At 34.9% G+C, this 15,999-nt stretch overlaps 1 protein-coding gene across 1 annotated transcript in view; it reads right to left on the bottom strand.

Annotated features, from left to right (window-relative positions):
- The window catches only part of LOC101891483 (dual specificity tyrosine-phosphorylation-regulated kinase 2), a 172,527-nt gene that overhangs the window by 32,097 nt on the left and 124,431 nt on the right, over positions 1–15,999 (bottom strand). Inside the window, exons 4-6 of the mRNA XM_005188269.4 lie at positions 12,697–13,111; positions 11,999–12,168; positions 11,656–11,933 (exon numbers count right to left, since the gene is read on the bottom strand). Of these exons, the coding sequence (XP_005188326.1) occupies positions 11,656–11,933; positions 11,999–12,168; positions 12,697–13,111 (863 nt within the window). The remainder of the gene's footprint in view (positions 1–11,655; positions 11,934–11,998; positions 12,169–12,696; positions 13,112–15,999) is intronic.

Here is a 15,999-nt window from a genome sequence, read left to right as displayed (position 1 = left end):
GTGGTTCTCCGCTTCACATGGGCCGGTGTGAGATATTGGGAATATAAAAAAAATCTGACCTCTTGCACATGCGACATTTTGGTTTGCTTGGCATGATTCCGATAGGTGTTTGTATGAATGACATTATTTGGTTGTGTGTGTGGGTTTCTGTTCAAAAGTTCGAGTTGGTCATAACATTTAGTTTATGGTCAACACTTTACTACAATGAACATTATTACGGCATTCATGCATGCCAGTATGTATTCTCATCATCATATACAGGTACAATATAATGTCGTATATAATGTAATTCATTGTCATGCATGGGGACAGACACTCATACAAACATATGGACATATAACCTGGGCTCTTTGGTTTTTCCTGTCATATAAAACGATGTGTGTGTGTTTTTTTGCAAATGAGAGTTTTCCTCTAGCCTGTATCGAATTTACGTAGGTGGGAAAGACATTGTCTGGTTGGGTATGTTCGATTGTCAGTGTATTACTGTTGGTGTTGCAGTTGTTGTCCACTCATGATGTTATGTTTGTGGTGTTCATTATTTTTTTTTTCGTAATTGCCGTATACGTCATTTATGAAGGTAAGAGGGAAGCATGAAAAGTAAGGACTAGGGATGTGTATGTCAAATAAAGTAATTAAGAAAATATTGTGGGTAATTTTGTTTTTACGATACTGGGTGAGTGAGAATCAAATGGGGAAACGAAGGTTCATACTTTAAGCATCATTGCAGTGTAGGGTCAGTAAGATACAAGGGCAAATTTTGAAAATGGCTTCCAGAATGGCTACTTCGTTACAATCTTTCATATCATTAGGAGTAATCGCTCTAAGGCCAATACCGAGAATTCGCTGGGAGATCTCGCTCAAGATTTTGGTGACACAAAATATATAAATATATATAAATAAAAATGCTGGTTTCACATTCGTTTCATATTGACTTCATTAAGTATTATTCCACATTATAGAGAAGTAATTCTCATTCACTCCACACTGTCAGATGGATAAGAAATCCACCTTTCATCGTCTGATGAAGTCGAGAGCTGGTCGAGAGCTAAGCACCAGTTTTACCTTAATACTCTACTATTGTAACACATATTTAAAACAATATTCCGGTTTCAGATTCGATACAATGAAATCAATTAAAATTAATTTCACAGTAAATATAAATAATTCTCATTCACTTCGTATTGTCAGATGAAAGCTAAGTTCACTTTCATCATCAGATATGACCGAGAGTTTGAGTTAAACCTTGTATAAGGTTGCCACAACTGGCGGAGGTTTTCATTGCAGACTCTAGACGGCAACATGAGATTCTTTCGCTTCAAAGTTTAGGTATTTCGATTTTTGTTCTTGAGTAAACATGTGATTTTTCAATCCAAGGATTTTTACCAATCAGCTCGAAATTAATTTGTAATTTTTACCATAAGCAAATTTCGACCTCGTTTTTGTTTACATTTTAATAAAAAAAAACCGATAATCGAAATTGCAAAAGTAGTGTTACATATCCATACTGCCGGATTCTAGATACCAATCATCAACCGAACACATAAGCCAAAGCACTCTACCCGACCACAACCTTCCGAATATCATTGAGCAGCCTGCTACAACCCGAGTATAATAGAGTCACCCCGATATTCATCATTTTGATGATTATAGCCAAATTTTTCAATGGAATTGTCTAAAATCCACACAAGGAGTTCCTTCTGAGTACTTTACCCCCTGGAAAGGGTTTGTCTACATAGGTCCACAATATCGTTTAGACCTCATACAACGGTACCCACCCCCGATATTCGGCATTTTTATAATTGAGTGATATTATTCACCGGAATTGTTTCAAATTTTTTATATGAAGTTCGTAATGGATACTACAGCCTATGACAGAAAATTGTCTATGCAGATCCACATTCTATAGCCCCACATATCGGTACCTCCTTATATTCGGTATTTTGAAGATTTCTGGTACAATATTCACCGGATTTATTCAAGTTTCGTATTTAAATACATGGTGAGATGAAAAAAGCTGCAAACAACTTCAGACTGCTGTCATTTCTAAGACACTCGTCCGATAGCTGTTAAAATTATTCCAATGACAGTTCATTATATTGTTTACAAGCGTACAAAAGCATGTTTGTGAAAATTTACCAGAAAAAAAGTTATTCGTGATGGAATTCAAGCGTAATAGTGTGATTTCTTTATATTTGGATGGAAAACCACAAGTGGCTTACGTTAGAGCACTCCAGCATTTAAATGTGAATAAATCTTTTGTGTCTCTTACCATCGCTTGTTGCCGTGATAATGATAGCGTAGCCCGACGTAAAGGAAGTGGACGGAAGAAAACAGCAACCTCAGCAGAAATGGTTCGAAAAGTAAAGAAGCGACTTGATCGAAACCCGCGTGGCAGCGGAAGAAAAATGGGTCATCTGCTTATCATATCGCAATATTCCATTCGGTAAATATTGAAAAATGAGCTTGGGGTAAAGCCATTGAAATTCCAAAAAGTGCAAGAACTTACACCGCAACAGAAAGAAAATAGCCTCCAAAGAGCTAAAGAGTTGCTTCGCGTAGCCGAAAGAGGTGATCTGCCGAATTTGGTTTTCACCGATGAGAAAACATTCGTTGTCCAGCAGTTTGTAAACAAACAAAATGATCGTGTTTACTTGCCAAAGAGGTCAGCTGAAAATGTGCACCTTCGGTTGGCCACCAAAACTCAAGCGTCGGCCATGGTGATGGTCGCTCTCCACTCGTATTAATTGACCGTGGCATTAGAATAAATGCCGAATATTATCGCGAAAATATTCTGGAGGGTTTATTAAGGCCTTGGGCACGCAAACATTTTGGCCGAAGACCTTGGACATTCTAACAAGACTCAGCACGCGCCACCCAAGATTGGTTAAAAAATGAGGTTCCTTGCTTCATTTACAGCACACAATGGCCACCAAAATCTCCGGATACCAATCCGTTGGACTATTGTGTCTGGAGTATTTTGGAAAGCACGGTTGGCACTAAAAAATACTAAGGTGTGGATCACCTCAAAACTACCAAAATGTGGATCATCTATGTCATTCCGTTTGTAACTCCTCGAAATACTCATGTCAGACACAAAGAAGTATATATATTCTTGTTCAGCATAAAATTCTAAGTCGATTTAGCCACGTCCGTCTGTCTGTTGTAATCACGCTATCTTTCGAACAAATTGAGATAGAAAGCTAAAATTGTGCACACCTGTTTATTTTTCCAGTAGACAGGTTAAGTTCGTAAATGGGCCATGTAGGTCCACGTTTTCATATAGCCCCCATATATAAGTACCTCCCGATATTCGGTATTTTGATGATTTTAGCGACATTATTCATCGGAATTGTTTCAAATTTGGTATTTGAGATTCGTAATAGATACTACAGCCTATGACAAAAAATTGTCTGTGCAGGTCCACGTCTCCGTATAGCCCCCATATAACGGTACCTCCCAAAATTCGGTATTTTGATGATTTTAGAGTTATTATTTAACGGAATTGTTTCAAATTACTTATTTAGAGTTCGTAATGGAAACTACAGTCTGTGACAGAAAATTGTCTATGCAGGTACAGATCTTCGTATAGGCCCCATATATCAGTAACTCCCTATATTCGGTAGGTACAATACCCACCGAAATATATATATATATATATATATATATATATATATATATATATATATATATATATATATATATATATATATATATATATATATATATATATATATATATATATATATATATATATATATATATTATATATATATAAAATGTAAAAATTAAAAATACTGCAACAAAGTAAAATGTCATACTTTGTTGCAGTATTTTTTATCTCACCCTATATTTTTATAAATCTATACAAAGTAGCTCTTTTATTTGATTTTCAACTTTGCGAAGAGCACCAAAAAGTATGCTTTAAAATGCTGATGATAAATGTAAGAAACTCAATTTACGCATGACTCTAACATGTTTTGTAAGCTAGGCTAAAGAGTATTCAAATTTTAAAAAATGAATTAAGAAATTCCTTAATTTGTTTTTTTTTAACGGTACCTGGCAACTGCAACGTTCGCTAGATGAAGACAAAGATAATGGGCTTTTCACATACTTTTCATTTTCTTTTTAAAGAATTTCATCAACGTCTCTCCATTTGTTTTAAGCACAACTTTTTGGCGAATACCTAAAAGTATGCTTCCATTTATTTATGACTTTTTATTCATGACTAAAACTATGCCATCCATTATTATTAGAACACCGTCTTAGCATATGTTCTATAGATGTATGTCGCTTCTTTTCTTTTGCCTGGCCTACGATTTTTATACCCTCCACCTTGGAAAGGAGGGTATATTAACTTTGTCATTCCGTTTGTAACATCCTTAAATATTCGTCTTAGACCCCATAAAGTATATATATTCATAATCAGCATAAAATTCTAAGTCGATTTAACGACGCCCGTCTGTCTGTCCGTCTGTCTGTCTGTCTGTCTGTCCGTCTGTCTGTCTGTTGAAATCACGATACAGCCCACATTATTTGACGTAGAGCTCCAAAATTTAGCAGAGCTATTTGCATTGTGTCTAGGATGGTTGGTATTGAAAATGAGATATATCGGTCCACGTTCTGGTATAGTCCCCATATAACGGTACTTTCCGATATTCGGTATTTTGATGATTTATGCCACGTTTTTTCACGGATTTGTCTTAAAATTGGTATTTGTAGGTCATAGCAGGTCCCTGAGCGTGTGGCAAAACATTGCATGTATGGGTCCAAAATTTGGTATAGCCCCCATATAACGGGACCTCCCGATATTCGGTAATTTGATGATTTTTGCCACATTTTTTTCACGGATTTGTCTGAAATTTGGTATTTGTTGGTCATAATTGGTTCCAGCTTCGGTGGCGGAACATTGCATGCATGGGTCCATTATTTGATATAGCCCCCATATAAAGGTACCTCCCGATATTCGGTATTTTGATGGTTTTTGCCACATTTTTTCACTGATTTGTCTAAAAATTGGTATTTGTGGACCATAATGGGTCCTAGTTCGTGTGGTGAAACATTGTAATTATAGGTCCACGTTTTGGTGTAGCCCCCATATTACGGTACCTCCCCATAATCGGCATTTTAATGGTTTTTGCCACATTTCTTCTAATGTTTATTTTACCCTAAGGTGGAGGGTATTAAAAGTTTGGCCCGGCCGAACTTAATATTTTTTTACTTGTTAGTTTGTATTTTTTTTTTGCTCTCTGGCACAGCTCAATGTTGCACACGGTAATGTCACTGCTACCTACCCTTCTTACCCCTTTCTAGCCGCCAGCATTACTGGCCGAACTGGAGAGTAGGATGTTTGTAGCATATTCGTTCCTCTAAATCTGGGTTATTGGGCAAATTGCTGGTATTTTATGTTGTTAATGGCATTTCTTGTTTTTGTTGTTACTGTTTCGGTATGAATAACGAATTTCAACACATTCACTCGCCGTCGAAAGGGACTCACACTAGCAACAACATTGAAAAGGACGACAAATAAAAATAGATGACGATGACGACGACGACGACAATGGAGAACAAGAAAACTATATCTGATAAATATTTACTATGTTGACCCAATGACATTATTTCCTTCAAAGGGGGGGAGGGAGGTTGATGGTGGCCATCTCCTGCTGTTTATTTTCAATGGAATTTGTGTGGTGTCCAAGTCTTAGCTATCTTTGATTGCATATATCCTGCGAAGGGGGAAACAGCCAAGCGGAGGTCATAAATACATAGAGACACGGACGGAGACTGAAAAAACCCCACATTCATTGTCAACAACAAATTGACGACAACAACGCTTGCGATGAACATTTTGACGTCAGTTTTTGCTATTCAATTAATGGGTGGAAGGCAACATTAGACGTTCTTCGTTCGTTTAAGCGTTTTGCTTGTCTGTCCGGCCGTTATAATTTCATTAGCCTTGAGGCATGGTTTCTATGGCGAAATGTATCAATTTTCCTTTTTGTATTTATTTCTTTCCTATTTTTTATTCTAGCCTTAGAAGTGACGTAGAACGCGTTAGGAAGCAAACGAGAAGGATGCTTTAAAAGATACCCCCGCTCTCGTTGTGCTACTGGGCGTTTGGTAATGGAATGTTGAAAATTTCTTTCTATTCATCTGCCTCCATTGTGCCGTGTAATATTAGTCAACTGTTTGAAAAGTTTTTTCGTTTATTTCTTTTTTAAAATTGTTTACAATTTATTATCCTGTAAGCTGTAAGGTCTCTGCCAGGCTGTCAAACAATGTCTTTCTTTGTTGTTGTTGTTTTTGTTTGGAACTTTGTTTATGGGTCTAGAAAAGTTTTGCAACTTTTGTAGGAGGAAGTATGCTTAAATAGTTATTTTAAAGTATACTTTGAGGCCATTATAAAATGTTGCAAAGAAAAAAAATATTTGCATACTTTTAGGCATTCCTTGTTATTTTTTATTGAGGTTGCTTTGCGGTTGGTTTTTTATTGGCTTGTAAAATATAAATTTTATTAGCCCGAAAAGGGGTAAGAGGAACTACTTGAACTTTATTTAAACATAATTTGCCATAGCCCCTTTCGCCTAAAAAAACCTAAAAAAACCTTGATTTGAGTAACGCCCCAAAAAGTCTGTTCCATTCGTTAGAAATGTCGAAAAGTTTTGCCTACTGCTGCATAGGTTTTCTTTGAACTTCACCTTTGACGAAGGCTAAATAATAACTAAATCAAATGGTGAATAACAGCTGTAGGGCTGTGAATTAAGACAGACACAAACTACCCTATTAGCTGAAAAGGGCCCTTAAAATTCTCAAAGAAATATGAATTCTCTTTAAATATCAGAAGATAGAAGTGCTGGAGATATATTTCCAATAGAAGTCTAAATTAATTCTAAGAAGACCTGGAAGTTTTTCCCCTCCGAAGGACTTCTCATCCTTCTTATAAAATAAAAAGAGAGATTTTTTCGAATTTTTCAAAGGATCATAACATGTCAAATTTTCATAAAAATCCAGAAGGTCTTCGTCCCACTGAAGTATGAGGAGATCGTCAAGACCTCAATTACAAGAATTTCCCCTAAAATAAAAAGAGAGATCCTTCTAATTTTTCAGATTATCAAAACATGTCTCATTTTTCATAAAAATCCAGAAGGTCTTCTTCCCACTGAAATACGAGGCTTCTATGAGGAGATCTTCAGGACCTCAATTACAAGAATTTCCCCTAAAATATAAATAGAGATTCTTCTAATTTTTCATAGGATCATTACATGTCTAATTTTCATAAAAATCCAGAAGACTCTCTTCCCACTGAAGTACGAGGCTTCTGATCCTAAGGACCTCAATTACAAGAAAAAAAGAGAGATTCTTCTAATTTTTCATAGGATCAAAACATGTCTCATTTTTATAAAAATCCAGAAGGTCTTCTTCCCAATGAAGTACGAGGCTTTTATGAGGAGATCCTCAGGACCTCAATTACAAGAATTCCCCCTAAAATAAAAATAGAGATTCTTTTAATTTTTCATAGGATCATAACATGTCTCATTTTTATAGAAATCCAGAAGGTCTTCTTCCCACTCAAGTACGAGGCTTCTATGAGGAGATCCTCAGGACCTCAATTACAAGAATTCCCCCTAAAATAAAAATAGAGATTCTTCTAATTTTTTATAGGATGATAATATGTCTCATTTTTATAAATAAAAATCCAGAAGGTCTTCTTCCCACTGAAGTACGAGGCTTTTATGAGGAGATCCTCAGGACCTCAATTAAAAGAATACCCCCTAAAATAAAAATAGAAATTCTTCTAATTTTTCATAGGATGGTCTTCCAGAATTGAGTGTTTTTAGACCCTTGAAATGTCAGACTAAACAAATTGAAAAAAAGATTTTTCTTTGTCACTGAAGCTAGAGAAGTAACACCTGAGGCATGAAGGGAAAGGGACGCAGTTTTTAACTTCCCCTTGTGGACTTGAAACAAAGTTATGAACAAATTTCAATATTCACCATTCACAAATTTCTACTCGTCTTAGATATCCAGAAACAACATCGGTTAAGGCTCATATCGGCCAAGGGACTATCAGCGAGATACTGTGGCAAAGATTGATGTTCAAGATAAAAATACTTTGGGTATATATCAGTCCGCAGCAACGTTTAGTTGGTCTTCCAGAATTGAGTGTTTTTGGACCCTTGAAGTGTCAGACTAAACAAATTGAAAAAAATTCTTTGTCACTGAAGCTAGAGAAACAAAGTCTGTAACAAGAAGCGCAGTATTTAACTACCCCTTGTAGACTTGAAAACAAGTTATGAAAAAAATTCAACATTCACCGTTTATAAATTTGTATTCGTCTTGGATATTCAGAAACGAAATCTTTTCATGGTTCTATTTCATTACCAATGGGTTTGGTTTTTAGATTAAATCAATCTTTAAAGATAATTTTCCGCATATGGAAGGAATAGTGTTTGAATTAGTTGAAGTTGTTTGCTGAAAAATACTTCATGGTGAACTTCAAGTGTATTTCACCACCAAATGCATTCCGTAAATATTGTAAAACACATTAATTTTGAATTAATTAAGAAAAAATGTGCGCCTTCTGGGCTTTTTTGAAGTTTTTAGCCTGTGGTGAGTTTTTGAGGAAAATTCACCACACCTATTTTTTTGTTGAAAATCGTAAAATAAGTCGTTTTTAACTTAAGACGGAAAGATGGGTCTTATAAAAGTGATAGAAAGCAATTTGTAGGCATGGTGAATTTTTATTTTCAGGTCCACATCCTGTTGAAATAAAAACAAGAAAATATCACAAAATATTTTTAAATATCGCAAATAAGGGATTAAGCCTGACCACTTTGCAACAACAAAATACTACGGTATCCGGTATAAGTCCCTCTTATTTAACTTGTCTTAATGCCCCCTACAGATGCCTATACTTTGGGTTACCAATATTTCCTTCCCTTTGGTACCCATTTCCTTCCACTGTGCTTTGTTCTTTATTTTCCAAAATTTGTTTTCCAATAAATTTATCAGAGAAATCAAAACCTATTTTTAAGGGGTTGTTGGCTGTCGCATGCCGGCTCTATGACAATGAGATAGGAAAGAAAACCTTTAACGTCATCAGAAAAAATATCTATAATTTTCCCTTTATTGTGTTACCCACTACAAGGGCCAAAAACACCACATTTTGCATGTTATGTGTTAGTGGTTACTGTCATATTCCCTCCCCCCCCTCTCTCTCTCTCTTTTCCAACCCTTTCTTGCACTTGCATTTCCCGGGGCAAAAATCAAATTAGAAATTCAATGGTAAACTTAAGAGGGTATCTAAGAAATTCAAGTTCATGTATTACGCCGATATTGCATGTCGTTTGTGGGTTAGACTGGCTGTATTTGTGCTTAACAAGGCGGGGGTTGGGGGTCTGGGTCGATTGCCTTATTATGTGTGGCCCCTTTTCCCATATATATATATTTGTTTTTTTTTTTTCAGTCAGCCATAATGCAGATTTAATAATATTATGAATGCACAAAAAAGGCGGAACTATGAAGGCAACAACGAAAAAATGCCTGTATTCAGACGGCTCATTTACTGTCGTACGTTCAGGGACGGGGGTTCACTGTTGTTGTGGTTGTTGCTATTGTCTTGTTTATTGGTATATTATGACATTTTGACGATTTTCCAATGGGAGGTTTTTTAATGATTTTAACAAATATTTATTTTTTGTTGCTGAGAATCATGAGTTTAACTTTTTGTATTTTTTTGTTTTTCTTTTAGGATATACAGAAACTTATAAATTTCACTACAAAAAGAGGTAAGTTGTAAATTATTATGAATTCATCCTAAAACTATGCAGCACATTTTGTTTTAAAATTATGCAAAACTAGGAACTAATTAACATTGGACCGAGGTGAATTAAATAAGTTTCTCACCGCCATCAGGTTACTCTAGTAGTGACCAAAATCGTTTTTTTTGTTTTTCCTTTAACGCAGATTTTTTTTAATCCATTTTTTACAACTTTGATCTGTGGTGAGTTTTTCTTGACATTCACCACACCTATTTTATTGTTATAATTCACTCAAGAACACATTTTAGGGCCGAAATTGGTATACCTAATATTGTAGGCATAGTTTAGGAGTACGTCCACCGTGGTGAAACTTAATTTCCTATTAAACAATCTTATTTTTTCCTATATATCATAAAGTTTATTTCCTATTACGGAACTTAACATATATACTTATCAGGACTACCATTGACTAAATTAAATTTTGGAAAGTTAAATAGAGCTTGGTCGGATTTATGTTTTAACAAATATACCACTCTAAATTTTATTTTTTTTTCATAAAATAAAAAATAATAAAAATGCAATTTAAATACACAGATTTCCATAAATATAATTTTTTCGTAAAAAAACTGGACTGAGGTGGCCTTATTGGTTATTCCACCACCCTATGATATCTTCAATAGCCACAATAGAAACATATTTTTGTGTTTAATTAGCAATGAAGCTACTATTTTGGGTTTTCGAATAATTTTCATCCCATGGTGAGTTTTGTAGAAATTCACCACACCTAGTTTTTTGTTGCAAATGACTTAATGAGGCAATTGAAACCACAATTAATTCAAAGTGGACCTTCAGCACCAAGTCGAGATGATTTTTAGCCATGGTGAAATTTAACTTTTTTCATTAAAAAATTTCCAGTTTCAAAAATAAACATTTAATTCAGAATAGCTTTTTCACCATTAAATAATTTACTAAAAAACTTTCAAACAAGTTATTATTTTTCGAACTGCATAGAATTACATATACATTAATTTTTCATGAAAAATTGTACCGAGGTGAAGCAAAAAATGTATTTCACCACCCTATGATATCATAAAAAAACCACAAAACAAAAATATTTTTGTGCTTAATTAACAAAGAAGTTGTTATTTTGGGTTTTCGAATAATTTCCACCCTGTGGTGAGTTTTGTAGAAATTCACCACACCCAGCTTTTTGTTGCATACAACGCAAAATGACATTTGGAATGCTAACTTTAATAAAATTGTACCTTTACCTTCAACTTAGGACGATTTTTAGGCGATATGAAGTTTTTTGTATTCGTTAAAAAGATCCAGTTTCAAAAATGGATATTTTGATCTTGAATATCAATTTTACCATTAAATAATTGACTAACATCATTCAAAAACACAATTTCAATTCTTTATGACGCATAGAATAAAACATCATTTAGTTTTTCATGAACAATTTTCCTGAGGGGAATAAAATGGGTATTTCACCACCCTATGATATATTCAACAATCACAAAAAAAACATATTTTTGTGTTTAATTAACAAAGAAGATGATTTTTTGGCTTTTTGTGTAATTTTGGGCCCGTGGTGAATTTTTGTAGAAATTCACCACACCTGGTTTTTTGGTGGAAATGATAAAAAGTGGCATTCTGAAGCGAAATTTATCAACATTGTATCTATAGCTGCAGACTGTAATGCTTTTCAGGCATGGTGAATTTTCATATTTGTTTTAGAAATTTATCATTTAGGGAAAAAATTATGTTATTTTTATAATACGCAAAATAAATATATAAAAATCTTTAAAAAATTATAAAACCGTCCCCATAACACCTTTAAATGCTTGATATTTTTTCCTTTTAAAAAACTGTTATACAAATTTTTCCAACTCACCTCATCAGTTCAAAAGTTATGCACAAATGTTTCCTAAAATACATATAATCCAGCATATGTATAACATTGTGAGATCCGTCGGCATCTTTTTCCCGTAATTCATCCAGAATATTCAACTCAACCACAGCCTGATTGAGAAAACGTTTCTTGTTGCGTATGATTTTTATGGCCACATGGGTGTTGGTCTTGTGATCCAAGGCCCGTATGACCTGGCCAAAGCTACCTTTGCCAATTATTTCGAGTATTTCATAACGAAAGGCGATGTGATCATGTTCAATCTGTAATCGAGAACAGGTGAGGATATTTTGAATGAAGTTTATATAGGTTTTTGTTTCCAACTTACAATTTTGTAATTTCCCAACTCATCATCATAACCCGAATTGGTTGTGGAAGCTGCAGGCTTATTGGAGTAATTCTTATTGGCATTTTGGCCAAAATACCAAATTTCCTTGTAGACTTTGAGTTCTTCGAATTCCATGTCAGTCAAATAGTTACTGTATTTTTTAACAAGTTCTGGAAAAAAAATAACGAAAAAACATATTAAATAATTACGCCTTAAAGTAGGCTTTCAGATCTGGTTTTGCGTTGAATTTTGTTAGCATAGTTTATTTTTTCTCTTTCGTTCGTTCTTTATGTTTGTTTTTGTATTTTCACATTTTTCCCCCTAATTAATACTTGACATTTCACTTGGCAAGATTGCCTTTTGGCATGAATACATAGAGATTTTGTTTGTATTTTAATAAACTTTGTGAAGTGACATTTTCTAAATGGAGCTGTTAGGCATACAAAAAATGGTTTATACGCATTATGGCCTTGGCCTTATTGAATTGTGAAACAGCCACCGAGCAGCCTGCTGTGTAAATACAACGTCAAAAAGTCAACACTATTATGCATGAAATGTGAAATTCAAAAACCAAAACAAAAAAAAACGTGGCGAATAGTGTTAGCATTAAAAAAACTAAAGCATGCTTTTAGGTACTCAAGCCTAAAAGCGTACTTTGTTTTATGTACATAGCAAAAAAATTGGCTTTTGCTGCTTACCTGATGGTGTCATGGGTGTTATACATTTCATTTCATCTCTGCCCGAATTGCCACTGCCCGTACTGCTGTTCGATTTTGTGGACGAACCCCTTTCTCCGCTCGATGAGTTGCCATGTGACGATACAGTATTTGAGGAGACGGGTGAACCTAGATTATTGTTATTATGGTTGTTGTTGCTATTATTATTGTTGTTGTTGTTATTGATATTATTTAGATTGTCATTCGATGGACTGCGATGTGAACTTTGCTGCTGCTGCTGTTGCATTTGTGACGTATGATGATGGCCATTCGAGTGATGATGATTGCGCGAGGAGCCACGTGTTGTGCCACCATTACAGAGATTGGGCAAATCGATACGTGAATTGGAGAGACGTGCATCACGATCACGACGACATTTGTCGTTGTCGATCTGAACCTGGAAGTGAAGAGAAAAGATTGATTCATTTTATTATTATTTTTTTTTTTTTTTTTTTTTTTTTGTTAAAAAATAAAACTTTCTATGAAATAACCTGAGAATGAGGTTAAGAAATGAATCAGATTTTGGATTTGTATGAAATATTTCCTGGATTAGTGTGGATGGAAAACAAATTGATTTCAGAGATTACAAGGGGGTTTCAAGATTGACAGATACAGTCATCAGTATCTGTTTTATAGAAGAAGGAAATGTGTCTGAAAATTCTCCTATTATTGTCATGGAATGTAAATGGGAATTATGGTTTCAGTTCATGGTCATTAAAAACGAACTTCCATTCTGTATGACCTCAAAATTGTGTGTTTTCAACTTGCAACACATGTTTTTGGTTGTATCCCTAAAAGTAGGCTATAATTAAATATTATAAGAAAAATAAAAAAAAAACGTTCATTAATCCTCTTTCCATACAACACATAGAAATTGTGGGAACCAATTAAACTACAAATAATTTTTTTTGAATGTCAATGTCAAAATAATAATAAAACTTTTCGGAAAAAACGTAGCAACATATGTTAGGCACGTGCCCACAAGTAGACTATGTTCAACAAGGTTAACTAAGCCTAAAATTCTGCACATTATTTTGCTTTGTTTTTTTTTTTTTTTTTTTTTTCAAGGAAATAGAAACTTTGCCAAAGTCATTAGAAACGTGCAAGCGCTTTGTGCTTCGTTTTTTTTTTTTGCATAAACCGTAAAGAACTCTATTAAACTTGGCAAATTAGGAGAAGAAGTATTAAATCATCAATTTAGTCCAAAATGACGTTATCAGCGAAACTATTTTGGCTAATACCGGAATTAGCAGAATTTTAATGACGTTCTGACAATGAAGTTATACTAAATGTTGGGCCACCTTTGCATTTAGATTGGATATTTGAAATGAGGATTGGGATGTGAGGATTTAGAGGAAATTTGAGGTTGTCCCAAAAAATCCGTAGTTAAAACATCGCAAGTACTTGGCAACAATTAAAAATAAAATGTTCCTAGCAACTGCGGAGAGAGACTTCTCTTTAATGCAGACCGGAATTTTCGACCTTATGAGGTTTTAAATTTATGGATTCGATCCGATATTAACCGTGGCATAATGGCAAAGGCAATGGTTACCAGCGATACAGTTCTTAGAATTTAGAAGACATGAAAAAGTACAGGATGGTTGAATTCGTTCGAAACCGAAGGTTTCGCTTTCATTTTTTTTTTCGATTCAAGGCGCTATCAGTGAGCTATTTACGTGATGTGGATTTAACGGCGAGCTATCGACGACATACGAACTAAGTTCTGATGAGATTTCGAGGGGCTATCGAAGAGCTATAACACGAATAAATGAACTATAGACGAATACTTATGAGCTATTAAGAATCCACTAAAGTTCTGTCAACGATCTATATATGAGATATCGGTAAGCTATCGATAAAGTTTCAGTGAGATCACGATAACTAATTCACCAACTATTGATGTACTATCGGCAAGATTTCTATACGTTATCCCCGAACTATCGACAAAATATTGTCGAGCTATCTAGAAGCTATTAAGGACACTATCAACATCCCATCAAAGTGCTATCAATGACCTGTGAATGTTATATAGGTGATCCATTCATGAACTAGCGACGATCCAACGAGTTACTGTCGATGAAAATCGACGAACTATTGAGGACCTATCAAATAGGTCCACAACGTCCAGTAAACGAACTATCTACAAATTATCGATGCGGTATCTACTAAATATTGAGGTTCTATTGTTGAGCTTTTAATGAGTTACATACGTGCCATGGACAAGCTATTGCCGAGTTATCGACGCGCTACCAATAAGTTCGCGCAGAGCTATATATATGGTATTTCCGAGCTGTCAACTAGCTATCAATTACCTCTTAAGGAGACTTTCGACGGCTCATCGAAATGCTATTAAACGACCTATGAATGTAATATCAATTAGCTATCGATAAAATAGAGATGAGCTTTCGATGAACCATTTGCAAACGGTTGTGGATATATCGACTAGGTATCGATGTACAGTCGATTAGCTTAACCAACAGTGCTTTGTTCCATAACCTGCAAGAATCTACTATTTTTGCAATTTCTTCAATATCATAAAGGGAAATCGGTTGTCGAAGTTTTTTACATTTTACAGTTTTGGAACAGACCAAAGCTGTCGACAAGATTTCGATGATATATTAACTAGCCTTGATGTTCTATCAACGAGCTTTCCAGCAGCTAATCACGAGCTCGTAATGACCTAATAAAGTATGCTATCGAGGTGGTACTGTCGAGCTATCGACAAGTTTTCAACTAGCTAAAGAGCTATTGGGGAGCCATCGACTGTTGATTGATGGGAGACCAGGAATAAATGAAGAGCTATAGGTGGACTATCGACAACCATTTGGCTAGCTATTGTACAACAATCGACTTTCTTTGTACGAGTTATGAATGAGTTACCATTGGGATACCGAAGAGCCAACTATTAGCTTTTGCCAATCGTTGATAACGCATCGCCAAACGGTTTCGATGAGCTGCAGGCAATCTACTAAGTATCGGTGAGAAATTGAATACGAGCTATCGAATACCTATCGACATTATATCCTCCAGATATTCATAAGTTATCGACATGCTAATGGACAACAAATAACTACCTAGTAGCGAGTTTTCAAAAAGTTTTTTTCAAGAGATATCGATTCTCTTTTGACTAGCTGCCGATGGGACATCGACGTTGACGAAATCAACTAGCTTTTGTCGAGCTATGAACGAATTATCACTCAGCTTCTGACCAACTTTTAATATCTCTTTGACTATCGATGAGAAATTGGGGATCTATTGACCAATTATCGATCAGACGACATATTA

The sequence above is a fragment of the Musca domestica genome, unplaced genomic scaffold, assembly GCF_030504385.1.
Source record: "Musca domestica strain aabys unplaced genomic scaffold, Musca_domestica.polishedcontigs.V.1.1 32, whole genome shotgun sequence".
Taxonomy (NCBI): Eukaryota; Metazoa; Arthropoda; class Insecta; order Diptera; family Muscidae; genus Musca; species Musca domestica.
This window is presented reverse-complemented; position numbering and strand designations above follow the sequence as displayed.